This window comes from Rana temporaria, chromosome 2 (genome assembly GCF_905171775.1).
Source record: "Rana temporaria chromosome 2, aRanTem1.1, whole genome shotgun sequence".
Classification (NCBI taxonomy): domain Eukaryota; kingdom Metazoa; phylum Chordata; class Amphibia; order Anura; family Ranidae; genus Rana; species Rana temporaria.
In genome coordinates, this window is record NC_053490.1 from 57,388,829 (window position 1) to 57,406,626 (window position 17,798).

Consider the following 17,798-nt stretch of genomic DNA (forward strand, 5'->3'; position numbering starts at 1 on the left):
CGCCCAAGATACGCCGGCGTAGTAAAGTTACGTCGGTCGGAGGAAGCCTATTTTCAGGCATATCAAGGTCTATGGGTACGGGGCATAGATACGACGGCACACATTTACACTTACGCGGCGTATCTGTAGATACGTTGGCGCAAGTGCTACGAGAATCCGGGCCTTAGTGTAAAAAAAATTCAGTGCAAGTTTTTTTTTTTTGGGGGTCACAAATAGGCTTACCAAGTTGCAAACTGGCAACAATGACACAATGGGGTTGATTTGCTAAAGCTGCAGAGTGCAAAATATTGTGCAGTTCTGCATAAATCCAATAGGCTTCCATTTTTTTTTTGTCAAAGCCCAATCATATACCCCTCCCTCTCAATCACAGAGAACCTCTTGTTGTGATTTGTCCCTTCCATGTGCACTTGTTGGCTATAAATAGATGCAGTAGGCACCATTTTTTTTTTTAATCTGCGATTTGCCAGATATTGGGGAATTTTTTGATACTTTTTTTGCTGATTTGTGATTCAGTTTTCATTGAATATCTAATTGTTGGACCACACAAATCATGACTAAGATTAAGCTATGCCTAATGGGCATTGAAAAATACAGATGAATCACGATGTATCTAAGTATCTGATAAATTTGTCTCAGGTTTTTTTACATTTTGGCAGATAAAGAGAAAGTGGGATGTCCTGAACAGTTTGCTGTCTATATATCTCCAATGGGGACCACGGGAATACATTTATGACATTAAAGTTTTTGTTTTAATTTAGATAGAATGAGGAAATAAGGAGAATTAAAGCTCATCCCGTTTTTACTGCTATCTGGGGCTCTATTAGAGAGATTTATCCTGCCCCCCGGTACAACCAGAAAGAAAGCAAAAGAAAAATCTGCAACAGAGACACTTAAAGTAAAAATGTAACCATGTTTCTAAACTTCTCCTCTATATTAGTCATTATATTAGTCTATAAAGTAATTTTTATTGTTGTCTTTCCCCCACTCTATCCAAAGCTAAGAACAATTCTGTCCGGCCATACATTTTAATATATGGGTTAGCAAAGCTCCCTATTACTCATGTGCACCTCATATACAGTGTATGAAAAATGCAGAGTCCTATGTGTGTTTACTTTTTTCCATCTGTAGACTTTTTCAATGTCACATGGGGTGCACCACATGAAGCAGGATCCACACTTGCCCCGGGACAGTCTTTACCCCCTCATGGGCGGCCTCTTGGAAGGCTGGACTCTGCAGACTTCAAAGATGTCATTAAGAAAGTAAGTGACTATTTTCTTACATATATTTCCAGAGCCAAATTTACTACAGTGGGGATAGAAAGTTTGGGCACCCCAGGTAAAAATTTGTATTAATGTGCATAACGAAGCCAAGGAAAGATGGAAAAATCTCCAAAAGGCATCAAATTACAGATTAGACATTCTTATAATATGTCAAAAAAAGTTAGATTTTATTTCCATCATTTACACTTTCAAAATTACAGAAAACAAAAAAATGGTGTCTGCAAAAGTTTGGGCACCCTGCAGAATTTATAGCATGCACTGCCCCCTTTGCAAAGCTGAGACCTGCCAGTGTCATGGATTGTTCTCAATCATCGTCTGGGAAGACCAGGTGAAGTCAATCTCAAAGGTTTTAAATGCCCAGACTCATCTGACCTTGCCCCAACAATCAGCACCATGGGTTTTTCTAAGCAGTTGTCTAGAAAACTGAAACTGAAAATAGTTGACGCTCACAAAGCTGGAGAAGGCTATAAGAAGATAGCAAAGCGTTTTCAGATGTCAATATCCTCTGTTCGGAATGTAATTAAGAAATGGCAGTCATCAGGAACAGTGGAAGTTAAAGCAAGATCTGGAAGACCAAGAAAAATATCAGACAGAATAGCTTGCAGGATTGTGAGAAAAGCAATTCAAAACCCACGTTTGACTGCACGATCCCTCCAGAAAGATATGGCAGACACTGGAGTTGTGGTACACTATTCCACTATAAAGAGATACTTGTACAAATATGGTCTTCATGGAAGAGTCATCAGAAGAAAACCTCTTCTACGTCCTCACCACAAAAATCAGCATTTGAACTTTGCAAATGAACATATAGACAAGCCTGATGCATTTTGGAAACAAGTTCTGTGGACCGATGAGGTTAAAATAGAACTTTTTGGCTGTAATGAGCAAAGGTACATTTGGAGAAGAAAGGGCACAGAATTTAATGAAAAGAACCTCTGTCCAACTATTAAGCATGGGGGTCGATCAATCATGCTTTGGGGTTGTATTGCAGCCAGTGGCACAGGGAACATTTCACGAGTAGAAGGAAAAATGGATTCAATAAAATTTCAGCAAATTTTGGATGGTAACTTGATGCCATCTGTGAAAAAGCTGAAGTTAAAGAGAGGATGGCTTCTACAAATGGATAATGATCCTAAACACACCTCAAAATCCACGGGGGATTACATCAAGAGGCGTAAACTGAAGGTTTTGCCATGGCCTTCACAATCTCCTGACCTCAACATAATTGAAAATCTATGGATAGACCTTAAAAGAGCAGTGCGTGACAGACAGCCCAGAAATCTCAAAGAACTGGAAGACTTTTGTAAGGAAGAATGGGCAAAGATACCTCAAACAAGAATTGAAAGACTCTTGGCTGGCTACAAAAAGTGTTTACAAACTGTGATACTTGCCAAAGAGGGCAGTACAAGATATTAACTCTGCAGGGTGCCCAAACTTTTGCAGACGGCATTTTTTTGTTTTCTGTAATTTTGAAAGTGTAAATGATGGAAATAAAATCTAACTTTTTTTGACATATTATAAGAATGTCTAATCTGTAATTTGGTGCCTTTTGGAGATTTTTCCATCTTTCCTTGGCTTTGTTATGCACATTAATACACATTTTTATTTGGGGTGCCCAAACTTTCTATCCCCACTGTATTTAACACAATAGGCAGCAGGGCCAAAGTGGCAGTTTTTCCATGTTGATTTGTTGACAAAATATTTTTTCCCATCTTTAGAGATTCAGTCATGTCATAAGTTAATTTACACAGTGTCCTAAATTATATTAGTACTTTGTGTTTGTGCGCGTAAGTGTGAAAAATGTGTGGCACTGTGGAGTGAATGAACTGTCTCTTTTATTAACTCTTTGTCCTTTTTGACATGGTTTGTCTCAAACATGTTGGTGTAAGCCAGCTATTCGCAACCAGAGTTCTCTAAAACCCCAGGGTTCCTCCAGAGGTTGTTGGGGGTTCTTTGAGCTTTGGCTGATTGACCTCCAATTTGATGGTGCATGCCTTTATCCATTGCCAACACCACTTGGCCGGGCCAGGTGCATGACACCAATGATCTTTTTAGCTGTCTGCAAGGGAGGCATTCTTCCCATTGACCACCAATGTAAGGATCTTGCTTCCCACTAACCCACAATATAAGGGTCATTCTTCCCAATGACCTCCAAGGAGTAAGGAGCGTTCTTTCTACTGACCGCCATTATAAGGGTCATTCTTCTCACTGACCACCAGTGTAAGGGGTATTTTCTCAGTGACCATCAATTAATTGGTTTTAGCATCTGTTCCCTGAGACCTGGAAAATACTTCAATGTTTTTCTGGGGTAAGGAGGTTGAGAAAGTCTTCTGTAAGCTGTTGGACTCCATGATGTTTGAAAGCTTCATGTATTTTGCTTGTATGTTGATTTAAAAAATCCCTAATGCAGCAGTCCACTATAATTACATTTTGGTGTACATTTACTGTCACACATAACTTTCTGCTGAAATGTCCAAAATATTCTATGTTCCCTACAGTAAGAAATGTTCTGATAGCTTGACACTAAACTGCACATGACCATGTGAAGGCCAATCACTGTATTCGGTGCATGACTGTTCCAGTAAATGTGCTGGTCACAGTAATTATGAATACATGGTATTTTAGCTTTTAGGCCTCACATTACAATTTAGAAGGACAATTATTTTATTATATATAACTTTGATTGCAGAATAATTAAAGCTGACTTTATGATGGTCATTGCTAAACAACTGGGGGCCTTATTTATGTACAGTTAAGCCCTGTACATACGATCGGATATCTGATGGAATCTAATCCGATGGATTTTTTCATCGGATATCCGTTGAAGCTGACTTTCATCAGTCTTGTCTACACACCATCGGTTAAAAATCCGATCGTGTCCAAACGCGGTGACGTGCAACACGTACGACGGCACTCTAAATGGGAAGTTCAAATCCAACGTAAGACTCCGCACTAATGCCTTGTACACACGATCGGGATTTCCAATGGAAAAAGTCAGTCGACATTTTTTCATCAGATATTCCGACCGTGTGTGGGGCCCGACTTTTTTTCCATCGGAGTTTAAAAATAGAACATGTTTTATTTTTTTCCGATGGAAAAATCCTATCTGAAATTCCGATCGTCTGTGTGGAACTCCGGCGGAGAAAAAAAACACAAATGCTCAGAATCAAGTCGACGCATGCTCGAAAGCATTGAACTTCGTTTTTCTTGGCTCATGGTAGTGTTTTACATCACGCGTTTTGGACAGTCGGAATTTGGTCTGACAGTGTGTATGCAAGACATCGTGAGCGAAGTTCCACCGGAAAATTCCATTGGATTTTATCCCATCAGAAATTCCGATTGTGTGTGCAGGGCATAAGATTTTGGTCTGTAAATTTTGAGTTGATGCTTTTAATCTGAATTGACTTCTGAGTTGATAACTCTGAAGTTAGGGCTTTATATTATAGGAGTCAAGGTTTTCTACTTTTGTTCATCCTAAAGGTGGGTGAAATATTAATGCATATATTAATGACCACCTAACCCTAAGGTATAAGGGCCAGCAACTTGTTCTTCCGGAAAAGTTACTTTATTACATTGAGTGGAATGTACAAAGTATAGTGGTTTAGGCAATAAGCCTTAATCAAAGCCTTGTGAAATCTCTCTGTTGATTCCCAAAGACACAGAAGACTCTGGTGGTTTAGCCATATGGCCAAGATACACCCAACAACTAAAATATCATTTTTTTGTTGATTTGATCTTGTGTACTATGAGTGGTGTGCTACTGTGTGGTACTGTGTGGTAGCATCTTCTGACTGAACTTTGGGTTGATTTGCAAAAGGCAAATAGACTGTGTGTTCTTATCTTGTGAATTCCTCAGAGCTTTGTAAATTTGAAGTTCTGCCGGTTTCCATCATCCAATCATGTGCAAGCAAAAATGCTGTTTTTTCTTTTATTTTTTAATTCTCCATGCACATGATTGGATTTTTTTTTTAATCACATAAGACCAGGACCTTTATGCAGGTAAAGGACCTGGCCAGTTTTTGCGATTCGGCACTGCGTCGCTTTAACTGATAATTGCGCGGTCGTGCGATGTGGCTCCCAAACAAAATTGGCGTCCTTTTTTTCCCACAAATAGAGCTTTCTTTTGGTGGTATTTGATCACCTCTGTGGTTTTTATTTTTTGCTCTAACCAAAAATAGCGCGATAATTAAAAAAAAACAAAAAACAATATTTTTTACTTTTTGCTATAACAAATATCCCCAAAAAAGATGTAAATGTTTTTTTTCTCAGTTTAGGCCGATACGTATTCTTCCACCTATTTTTGGTAAAAAAAAATCGCAATAAGCGTTTATCGATTGGTTTGCACAAAATTTATAGCGTTTACAAAATAGGGGATAGTTTTATTGCATTTTTATTAATATATATTTTTACTACTAATGGTGGCGATCAGCGATTTTTTTCGTGACCCTGACATTATGGCGGACACATCAGACAATTTTGACACATTTTTGGGACCATTGTCTTTTTTTACAGCAAAAAATGCTATAAAAATGCATTGTTTACTGTGAAAATGACTATTGCAGTTTGGGAGTTAACCACTAGGGGGCGCTTAAGGGGTTAAGTGTGACCTCATATGTGTTTCTAACTGTAGGGGGGCAGGGCTGGACGTGTGACGTCGTTGATCGTGTTTCCCTATATCAGGGAACACACGATCAATGACACTGCCACAACGAAGAACAGGGAAGGTGTGTTTACACACACCTCTCCCCGTTCTTCAGTTCCGGAGGACCGATCGCGGGACACCGGCGGCGATCGGGTCCCGCGGTCACGGAGCTTCGGACCGGGTCGCGTGCAAGCGCGACCCCGCGGCTTGGCTTAAAGGGCCACGTACAGGTACGTGGATGTGCCCAGCCGTGCCATTCTGCCGACGTATATCGGGGTAAAGGGGTCCTTAAGTGGTTAAAGTGAAGCTTCACCACATTCACTAAGCTCTAGGGAAAATGAGTGCAAGTGTACCTGCAAAATGCACCGTTAGTTTGCCTTTAGTAAATCATCCCCTATACCTTAAACAACCTTCATGTTGATTATTTTGTTCCCTGTAGGGCCTAATCCACTTTAGCCGAGATAACCGGGAGTTGAATATCCTCCTCTTCCATGAAGTACTGGACTATATTTCCCGTGTAGACCGTGTTTTAAGCTTTCCTGGTGGCTCTCTTCTGCTGGCGGGACGATGCGGTGTTGGTCGTAGGACTGTCACTTCACTAGTGAGTCATATGCATGGAGCTGTACTCTTTACTCCTAAGATCTCCAGAGGATACGAGCTGAAGCAATTCAAAAATGATCTGAAGCAGGTGAGTACAGTCCTTTGTCTAGGTGTAGCATACACTAGCTATCTTTTTATAATCGTATGTTATTTTTCTGAATATTTTAATAGTCATCTTTGTGTGGTTTTGTAATTCCACACTCTGTCAAGATATGCCTGTCTTTTTTATTTCTCCATGTAATTCTAATCCTGCAAATTCAAAATTCCTTTAAACTTCTTTGGTTCTGTCAGTTACCCCAGACCAATCCAAACCAATCTGTCCTGATCAGCAGAGCTTTAACTTAAAGTTGCGCATTTCTGTCCTTTAAGTCCTAAGATTTACATTTCTCTGTCATAAAATAGCCTATGTAGTCAAGGGGCTCCAGTGGGTATTGCAAAACTGTGCAGCTTTATATAATGTTCACTAATTAAATTCTCATACCCAGTTGGCAATCCCCACATTCTGCTTTGTTGCAGAGAAGGAAAGACCTCTAGTTTCCACTTCTGTAATGCTAGGATTGAGTCTACCAATTGTTTTCGTCCTAGCAACAAGGCAGGGCGTGGGGGTTGCTAACTGGAGTTCTTCAGCCAGGCTTCCGGGGGAGGGGGGGGGCTGATGACCGGCAGGTATGACAACAAAGTTTATTAAACATTTTATGAGGCTGCAAAGCTTTTATTACCTACTGGAGCCCATTAACTGCATAGGCTTTTTTTCTGGAAAGGCTGAACTTAGACTTAAAGGAATTTAAATCGTATACAGTCTCCATCCACAGTTTGCTGGTTGGACAGTGATCATCAAAGTGACAAGACCACATTAGCTCACTCTGCTCTCTCTTCCTGTAACCTTGCCATTTGTGACCAAGCCACTGTCTTGCTTCTTTGACAGCATGTTTGCATGCAGCACACCCAATTGTCTCCTGGCACTGCCCTTATTTAGTTTGAGTGCTGCTTTACCGGAGCTAGCAAGAGATTGACACAAGTTAAATTTCTGTACTTAGGCTTGCCATATACGGAGCATATTACTTTCCTGCAACCATGGGTCACAATAATTGCAAGAGAATCTGGCAGGCTGGTTGAACCCAAATTAATTGATGGATCAACTTGGTACATTCAGTCTTCCCATTAATGGTTCGAAATTTGGCTGGTTCCTACTAAACCGTTCGAGATTCTTACCGTGTATGGCCTTGCTCTAGTTACATTTAAAAAAAATATCTGTTCATCTAGTACTAACGTTTACAGATCAAAGAACAAAGCCAGGTGGATGACATGTCTGTCACGGTTAATTAATGCAGCGGTGTGGTAACCCCCTAGTCTACTGACTAGACAGTGGCAGCAGAACAATAGGGGCCATCCTTCTGCTCACTCTGCTCTCTCTTACTGTAGGTTTTTTTTTTATCAGCACATTTACATGTAATACACATAATTGCCCACTGGTGCTGCCTCTCTCTAACCCAGTCTGAGTGCTAATGTACAGGGATTGCAGGAGGCCAATACCAAGTTAAATTCAGATACATACACTAATTGCATTCAAAATTGATGTAATGATTTATTAATGAATACATAGAGGAATTCATTTTTGTCTTGTATATCTGCATGGAGTTCCGCTTTGAAGACATTAGTGGCCCAATAACACTTTCAGACATTAACATTTTTGAGATCAGACCTTTCAAAGTGAGCTACTGATGATGTGTGTCTTTTAAATTGGTGCTTTCCTTTAGCAGCTAATCTGGCATATGAAGAATTATTTTAATTTTCTAGGTAAAATCAGACAGATTTGTACTACTTTTGGTTTGTTTACACGGTTATTTAAGGTTCTGAGCCTTCGGCCACAACAGTTGTTTGCATTGGGCTTTCTATTCTGTCTTTTACATGAATGTGTGCAATTGTCATTGCTGCCTTGATGAATTAACCAGGCTCTTTGTCTTCAGGTCATGCAGATGGCTGGCATTGAAGGGCAGCAAGTAGTGCTTCTCCTTGAGGACTATCAGTTTGTCCATCCAACATTCTTAGAAATGATCAACAGCCTTCTTTCATCAGGTACTGTCAGTAGATGTTTACAGAGCAATCCGTCAGCCCTTGGCTTCAGGGTTTCTGTATTATGTTTATGGCAAAATGTAATGACACTGTGTCACCATGAACTTATTGTATTTGCTACTGGACTTGGTTTCAGGATTTTTTTTTTTATTAACTTTATGCAAGGACATGACTATTTAAAACATTGTGCAGCGTGGTAAGGTACTGCAACATTTCAGTTTATGTTCAGTATTTAAAATTTTTTTGAAGCATATCTATGGGCAGGAGGGGAAGGTCCTAAACTGACTGAATGGCAAGATGGCTTATAATGTAAACTCTTAGCAGACTTTACATTCAGCCCTCTATTGCTGCCCAAAGAACATCTTGTTAGTTCTTCACTTCCTGATATTGGGTAACATGCATTCCTACAGTTCCATCCCACAATTCAACTCCCAAATTATCGGATGGTCCAAATATATTAAAGAGAGAGGCAGGAGGCAACACTGAGATTTTCTGTTCTTAGGGCGTACATACACTTTTCTAAATGGTTATCAGAAAATTTATACTTGCACATTTAGTTTAGGAGGTCTTTGGAAAACAGTGGAGTGCAGAAGATCAAGCAGATATGTCAGTAGAGGGCTTATATTTCCACATAAATTATCCTACTATCATTTTTATTCTACACACCCTTATATACACTCTCTTGTGTGTGTGCTAGAGATTGTCCCATAGTGTTCCTCTATTTCAGAAATAATGCATGCACAGCAAGCATGGCTTGAGCAAGGTGGGGGGAAATAAATTATACATCAGCTTCGCTTCCACCAGACAATCATGTCACTATAACAGGCAGCATCTGTGTCATCATTACAGAAGCCTAAACTCTTCTAGAGGCAACATTATGTCAACAAGGAGCAGTAGTGTCATCATTAAAGAGGCCTGGCCACTTTTAACGGGGGCACCATAGCAAATCATTAGAGGTATGCCCTCTCCTGGGGGGGGGGGGGGGGGTTATTGCAACAGAGCTCAGCAGTGTCATCACTACATAGGACTGGCCTCTCTTGGAGGGATCACCATAGCAACTGGCAGTGGTAGTGCCATCATTACAGAGGCATGCTGGCTTCTAGACATGTCACCAAAGTAATAGGGGGTTGCAGTGTCATAACTACTGAGGCTTGGTCTCTTCTACAGAGGTCAGCATAGCAACAGGTATAATCAGTGGGATCATTACAGAGGCCTGATCTCTTTTAGACATGTCACCATAGCAACAGGGGGTATCGGGGGAATCACTACAGGGGTCTCGCCTCTTCTTGAGGGGCCACCTTAACAATAGGCAGCATCTATGTAATTATTACTGCAGTCTGACCTCTTCTATACAAGTCACTATAACAACAGGGTGAAGCAGTGTCATCACTTCAGAGGCCTGGCCCCTTGCAACAAGTAGCACCAGTGGGGTCATTACAGAGGCCTGACCTCTTCTAGACATGTCACTATGACAACAGGACCTGTCAGTGTCACTATGTACTGAGGATTTACCATTTTCTAAAGGGGTCTCCATAGCAAGATTAAGTAGCAGTGTCATCACTACTGAGGCCTGGCCTCTTCTTGAGGGGGTCATCACAGCAACAGGCAGCAGTAGTGTCATCAATACAGAGGCCAGACTTTTTCTAGGCGTGTCACCATAACAGCTGGCAGCAGCAGTGTCGCCATTACAGAGGCCTGACCTCTTCTAGAGGGGACAGCATAGCAACAGTAAGCAGCAGTGTCATCATTAGAGACCTGGTCCCTTTTAGACATATCATCATAGCTTTTCTTTAAAGCTGAACTCCAGAAAATAGCTTATAGTTTATATTTCTGTCCATCCAGTCCTGAGTTCCACACTTCAGCTCGGCCCTGTCTGGCAGGGCAGAAGACTAGATTTCACTTTCGTTCATGGACGGACACAGCTCCTTTATTCTTCACAGTAGGGTTATATAAAACATGTAACAGCAAGGCTGAACAGTAGCGCCCAGGGGGCGGTCCCTCTGGCTATAACCCCTCACCCTGTACCTAGTAGCTCAGTTTTTTTTCTGCCTAGCATAGGAGAAGGACCTGGCTCCTGGTTGGCACCATTGGTCCTGGAGATGTTTTACTTTTTTGATCTTGTGATCTACTATCAACTGCCGGCTGGGTGACAGGCTGGATATTATATATCCTTGTAGTCTCCCCAGCCTGGCCATCGAGCGTGAACAGACCTTTAGCTACGTGCTGGGTTGGCCACGACATACCACATTGCTCCAGGGTGGCCGGTGAGCTATATGCTCTGTGGCACACATATGACCGAGTCACAGTGGGCAGTAGCAGACTCTGGTCGAGTGATGGCTCTGTCCGGAATACGTCCAGCAGTTCACGCAGGACGGGTAAGTAGGGTTCCACCTGTTTCGTCATGATGGAACAGCTGGGCATTTCTGGGGAGGTCGATTAGGGAGTCTCTCACTCTCCCTCTCTTCTCTCCCTGTCCCTTCCCTCCTCCCCATGCATCGGTAGGCTGGGCCTGTTGTGTACCTGACCGGGGGTCCTCCGGGGGGGGGCTCCGGGTCCTGACTGTGGGCTGCGCTGGGTGTCCGGGGGCCGCTCTCAGTTGTGGGTTGTTGCCTGGTCTGCCATTTCGAGGGCCTCCGCGTGTGTTTGCGGCCTTTTTTTTACCTCAGGAACGATCAGCGGCCATTTTAGTAACAAGGTAACCATGATTCCGGTAGAGGGGACCCCTGCATTTAAGGACCCTGCAGATAGGAGGGCTGAGGCAGTGGTCCGTTCCATGTTCACGGTGCTGGGGTCAGCATTGCGGCCAGTATTGGCCATGGCTCTGGTGTCAGACACTTACAGAATAGGCAAAATTGTTGCACCGTGAGTTGGAAAAGCAACAGGCTTCCCCGGTCTGAGTGGAACTGGCCGACTAGTTAGTGCATGGCCTCAAGTATGTCTGCGATGCGGCCTTAGATACAGCTCCCTTGCTTTCCAGAACCTCAGTGTCTGCTGTGGTGCTCCGTTGCCATGATTTGTCTGAAATGCTGGTCCGCGGACCAGACTTCCAAGAAGGCTCTGGCGGATTTGCCCTTCCAGGGAGAGAGGCTATTTGGAGCCTTACTGGATGACATTATTAAAAATGCTACTGGGGGTAAGAGCACACTGCTCCTACAATCCAGAAATCTAGAAACCCTTTTCCGCTCACAAGCGTTTTTTTATCAGTCCGGGCCCGCAGGTAAGCGTTCCCAGGCCGACAAGAGGCCAGCTGACGGACAGAAGTGTCCCTAGGTTCGCAAGCCAAACAAGCCTGCAAACCAATCTGTGACAGCATGAAGGTTTACCCCGCCCGACTCTCGGGTGGGGGGTCACCTTCACAAGTTTACAGCTCAATGGACCTTCCTGCTTTCCGACCAGTGGGTTTGCAAAGTGGTTTCATCAGGGTACAAGATAGAGTTTCTTTCTTGTCCACCAAACAGATTTTTCCCTCAAACCTTATCTTCTTCCAGCTCGTCGGAACGCCCTGTTTGAGGCGGCGCAGGACCTGCTGAGGCGCGGAGTAATATAGTGCCTGTGCCGCTGCCGGAAAGGTTTCAGGGATTTGACTCCAATCTGTTTGTAGTCCCAAAAAAAGACAGAGTCCGTACGATCCTGGATCTCAAGGCCCTCAACACCTTTGTAAAAGTACGAAGGTTCAGTTCACTCTGTGGTCGCTGCTCTCCATCCGGGGGATTTTCTGGCATCCTTGTACATCAAGGACACATACTTGCGTGTCCTCGTATATGTCAGGTGTCAAAAATGGCTTGCGATTTGCAGTTGGGGATGACCACTACCAATTTGTGGCTCTCTCTTTTGGCCTGGTGTCGGCACCAAGGTGCTCGCCCCGATTCTGGCTCTGCTGAGAAAGCGGGGAATCGCTATCGTGGGCTACCTGGATGACCTCCTTCTGAGAGCAGCTTCAGACTCAGAATTAGAGGAGGATGTGGCGATCGTCAGTCAGACTCTTTTTTTTTTTTTTTTCATTGTAACTTTGTGCATTTATTGAAAGTTTTTCCAAAGAACAACATGTCATTTAACATTGGTACATGTATAAGATGCGTCAGTTACATCTAACATATTCACGTCGGGAGAGAAACTCCCCTAATCCTACAAAACAAAGTCAATGAACTCCTCTAGAGCGAGCAGATCACAATGTCAAAACCAATAGTGTGAGCGCCCTTTCAAGGTTCCTACTAATACTTTAGTACCGCTCAGGTCCCATAACCCATGGCACACCGGACGCCCCTATAAGGGATCACACTGCGTCCCGAGTACCAGGGTCAGGTGCCCGGGCCGGTATAAATCAGCCGCACTCTGCCCCCTCGGGGGATGAGGTCTGCCCGCTCTCGAGGCGACCCCACAAAGTGGGGCCTCTCCTGAAATTTAACATCCTACCCGACAGCAGCATCAAGCACCAAGGGAGGTGCTTACAGGGGGAGAGAGGGAAAGAGATAGAGAAACGTGGTAAAGAGGAAAATGACAGAGAAGCTTAGTGAGGATCAGGATGGGGTGATCCCGCCTCCAGGTGGTACTCCAGGCAGGAGAGAAACGTTGCAGAAGGTAGCCCAGGGTTCCCATATAGATCTGAATTTGTCAGTCTGGTCCGCCTGCTTTGCTACTATTTGTTCTTGTGACATTATCCAGGAGACTTTCCTCCTAAACATCTGGAAAGAAACTGCGGGTTTCTTCCAAGCTTTAGCTATGGTCATCCTGGCCCCCAATAAAATGAAAACTGATAAAATCCTGGAGTGTTTAGGTAGGCCTGGGATGTACTGATTCAGGAGCGCCGTGTTAGGCTGTGGAGGTATCCTTTTCTCTAGCAAGGAGCCCATGGTGCGGAAGACTCTTTTCCAGAAGGGTCTAATGCGGGGGCAGGACCACCAAATGTGTAACATGTTACCTTCCAATTCGCATAACCCTAAAACATAAAGGAGAGGACCCCGGGAACATTCTAGCCAGTCTAGAGGGGACGTAATACCACCTAAACATCACCTTAAGACTAGCTTCTATGAGACATGTATTGAGAATACCTTTTATATGCTCGCTCCGTTGCTCGGTGCCAGACTGCAGTGCTCCAAGACGTGTTCAGTTCCTCCTCCCAGACCCAGGCGTACGAGGGCTTATCAGTCTTAGACATCAGGGTCATATAAATTAACGAGATCCCACCCCTCTGATCCCTAGAGTTTGCGCACCAGTTTTCATAAGGCGTTATCCTGGGGGGAGCTGACTTGTCCTTCCAGATAGTGTGGAGATAGTGGGAGAACCTAAAAAATTCCTCGGTGGGCATATCCAGTTGTTTTTTGCAATGTTTTAGTGACAGTGGGCCCTCTCTAGCTAGGAAGTGACCTATCCTGTACATTCCTTTATCCGTCCACCACCGGAACGCCTTGATGTCCATCCCTGGGGGAAAGTCTGGGTTATGGAATATGTGCGAGAGGGGTTTCAGAGGGGAAATCAGACCGGGGCGTGCGAATAGTTTAGAACATAGGGCTACGGAGTGAGATAGCGTGGGCGTTAGAATGGCTGGTCTGCGTTTGGAGTCACACCCCAAGACATAATCAATGGTATGCGATGGGATGGCCTGCCTCTCCATTGCGAGCCAGTCCGGTTTCGATCCCTGGAAGAAGGCCGTCGAAATTTGTGTTAGTTGGGCTGCTTGAAAATATCCCCATAAATTAGGAAGCCCCATACCTCCTTGTGTTTTTAAACGATAGAGAACGCCTGATGGACACCTATACCCCCTTTTCCCCCACACAAACCGGGTAATCTCTGCTTGGAATTTATTAAGGAAATGTTTCGGTACCGCGATCGGGAGCGACCGGAATAGGTATAGCATACGTGGTAGAAGGGTCATTTTTACCGCGTTCACCCGGCCCAGCCAGGACAGCCCGTCAGTCAGACTCTTTAAGAGTTTAGTTGGGTACTGAACCTCCAGAAATCGGTGTTGGTGCCGAATCAGCGTCTGAAGTACCTGGGCTTGATTCTGGACTCCTCAGAGGCAAGGGTTTTTCTCCCTTTTGGAAAAGTTGCTGACTCTTCAGACTGCGGTGAAGCTGTTGGCATTCCGCAGGTGGTCATCGCTGCGCTTTTGCATGCAAGTCCTGGGTCTCATGGTAGCCACCTTCGAGGCGGTACCGTATGCTCAATTCCATACTCGAGTCTTGCAAAGGGAGATCCTGCCCAAATGGGACAAATCTCCGTTGTGCCTGGATTGTCAAATCTGGGTGAGCCAGGTAGTCGGGGCTTCCATGGTATAGTGGCTGAGGTCTCCGGCCCTTCAGTCTGGGAAGTCGTTCCTTTGCTTTTACTGGATGGTGATGATGACGGACGCCAGCTTGACCGGTTGGGGGAGTTTGGGGCGTACAGTCGACACAGGGTCACTGGACGCAGGAAGAATCCCGCCTGACAATCAATGTGCTGGAACTTCGGGCGATCAGGCAGTGCCTCTCCACATGGTCACGGAAGCTGCAGGGACGACCAGTCAGGAACCGGTCGGACAACTCCACTGCGGTGGCGTATGTCAACCATCAAGGAGGAACAAGAAACTCGGCTGCAGCATTAGAGGTCACTCACATCCTGCGGTGGGCAGAGCTGAGTGTGCCGGCTCTGTCGGCCATATACATTCCGGGCGTAGAAAACTGGCAGGCAGACTACCTAAGTCGCCAGATGTTGGACCAAGGAGAATGGTCACTACACCTGGATGTGTTTCGACTCCTTTGCCGGAGATGGGGCACGCCAGATGTGGATCTCCTGGCTTCTCGACTCAATCGGAAGGTGTTGAGGTTTGTGGCTAGGTCCAAAGATCCCTGGGCGGATGCTACAGATGTGTTGGTGGCTCCGTGGGGACAGTATGAGCTAATCTATGCCTTTCCCCCGCTGAAACTTCTTCCTCGTCTGCTCCGCAGAGTGGAGACTGAGGGAATTCTGGTGATTCTAATTACCCCAGCTTGGCCTCGGCGTCCCTGGTACGCCGACCTTGTATGCCTGGTGGCGGATGCTCCTTAGCGACTACCAATGCGGGAGGACCTTCTGTCACAAGGTCCTAAACTTCATCCTGCTTTACAGTCGCTGGCTTTAACGGCATGGCTGTTATAAGTCCGGTACTTAGGGAACGAGGCCTGTTGGACTCAGTGATTTCTACCATGCTGAGGGCATGGAAGTCATCTTCTCGGAAGATCTATCATCGCATGTGGAAGGCCTACATCTCTATGTGTGAGGAGATGGAGTGGCGTCCACGGACATATTCGGTTTCCAGGATCCTGCTGTTTTTACAGCGTGGAGTGGATCAAAAACTTGCTCTAAGCACCATTAAAGGATCACTAAAGGAAACCATTTTTTTGCTGAAATGACTGTTTACAGGGTATAGAGACATAAAAGTTAACTGATTCCTTTTAAAAATGATTAAAAATAGATTAAATTCAATCATATAATGTGCCTCTAGTTTCACTTTCATTTTTAAACTGGTTTCATGTTTATGTGAAGTAAAGAGACCCACAGAACAAAAACAAACAAATCCAGGGCAGTGTTTTGTTTTTAAAATGAATCTGATTGGTTCTGAGGAGTTTGACACACAGCATGGACCACAGTGAAAAGCTGCCATGAGATTTTTCATAAGGAGCCAGACAAGCAGGAAGTGTGGAGATCACAGCAGAATTACAGCTACTTTAAAGCAAAAACGAGCAATGAGGACATGAAACCTGTACTGCAGTAATGTAAAGGAAGCTATTTAGCTAAAAAAAAATTTTCCTTTAGTGATCCTTTAACCTCTTGCCGACCGCGCTATAGCAAAAATACTGCTACAGCGCGGTCGAGTTACTGTGACAGGACGTCCCTGGGACGTCCTCGTGCACTTCCGCGTTTGCGCGTCCCCTGGGGCGCGCTCGCGGAAGTGTCCGTGCTCGCCGGGTCTAGAAGACCCGGCGCATCACGGATCACGGTAAATTGCCGCGAATCGCGGCTGTTTACCACGTGATCGCTCCGTCAAATGACGGAGCGATCACTTGTAAACAAACCGGCGTCATTTGATGACGCCGGTTCCTCCCTCTCCTCTCTATACCGTTCGGTACAGTGCGAGAGGAGAGGAGAGAGGGGGGGGGGGAGCGCGGGGTGTCAGCAGTGCTGTGGCTGGATCTGTGACAACTGCAGTCACAGATCCAGCCATCCCTTGTCATAGAAAAATTAATAACGCACGTACATAATCAATAATCAGAGAAATATTAATATCGCACGTGAATAATTAAGATAAGCTATAAAAATCTTTTTGTCTATATAAAAATTAAAACAAAGAATAGCGCTGCGAAAAAGAGAAAAGTATTACATTTATTGATACAGAGAAGAAACTTGCATTATTCTAATATTTACAACTATAACATAAAGGATATCACTTGTTAAAAACAGAGAGGATATTGCTGAATGCTGATACAACATACATTTATGGCTATAGAGAAGTCAACAATAAGTAATGCTAATTGGTAGAGAGAGACGGAGAGAGAGGGAGAGAGAGAGAGAGTGAGAGAGAGAGAGTGAGAGAGAAAGAGAGAGGGAGAGAGGGAGAGAGAGAGACAGAGGGAGACAGAGAGACAGAGAGAGAGAGAGAGACACAGAGAGAGAGACAGAGGGAGAGAGAGAGACAGAGGGAGAGAGAGAGAGACAGAGGGAGAGAGAGGGAGACAGAGAGACAGACAGAGAGAGAGAGAGAGATTACATCACCAGTCTTTTAGGTCAGCTCCTTCATCATGCTTCAGTCTGCTTGGTCAAGGCATCATACACTGAACTATTGTCAAGCTGACTTGACTGTTTTTTATACCCCTGAGCCTGCATTTTCCTCCCTGCCAAAACTCAAGTTTCCCGCGGATACGATTGGATGACTTATGTTTCTTTTCAGAATGACACAAAAGGACCCCCCAGTGTGCATCCCCCTGTTATCACATCCTCTTGACATAGGGACTGTCTTGGAGTTTGCATATTTATCAACAACAAAACTTCTAGTGTGAGCACTATCTCATCCAGTTCCACACTTTGCATATCACAGGACCCCTGGCTTATGGAGATGCCTTGTCTGTAATCAGATAGGAGATGACAGAAAATTCTTTCAATACAATGAGGGGGCATTTCCTATCACATCCCCCCCCCCATTGAGGTAACATCCATATGCTGACATATGGTCAAAAACATGCTCCTCAGCT

At 44.4% G+C, this 17,798-nt stretch overlaps 1 protein-coding gene across 1 annotated transcript in view; it reads left to right on the forward strand.

The window, feature by feature from the left end:
- Positions 1-17,798, forward strand: part of DYNC2H1 (dynein cytoplasmic 2 heavy chain 1) — a 613,609-nt gene that overhangs the window by 188,540 nt on the left and 407,271 nt on the right. The window contains exons 49-51 of the mRNA XM_040339316.1: positions 1,129-1,259; positions 6,362-6,610; positions 8,490-8,598. Of these exons, the coding sequence (XP_040195250.1) occupies positions 1,129-1,259; positions 6,362-6,610; positions 8,490-8,598 (489 nt within the window). The remainder of the gene's footprint in view (positions 1-1,128; positions 1,260-6,361; positions 6,611-8,489; positions 8,599-17,798) is intronic.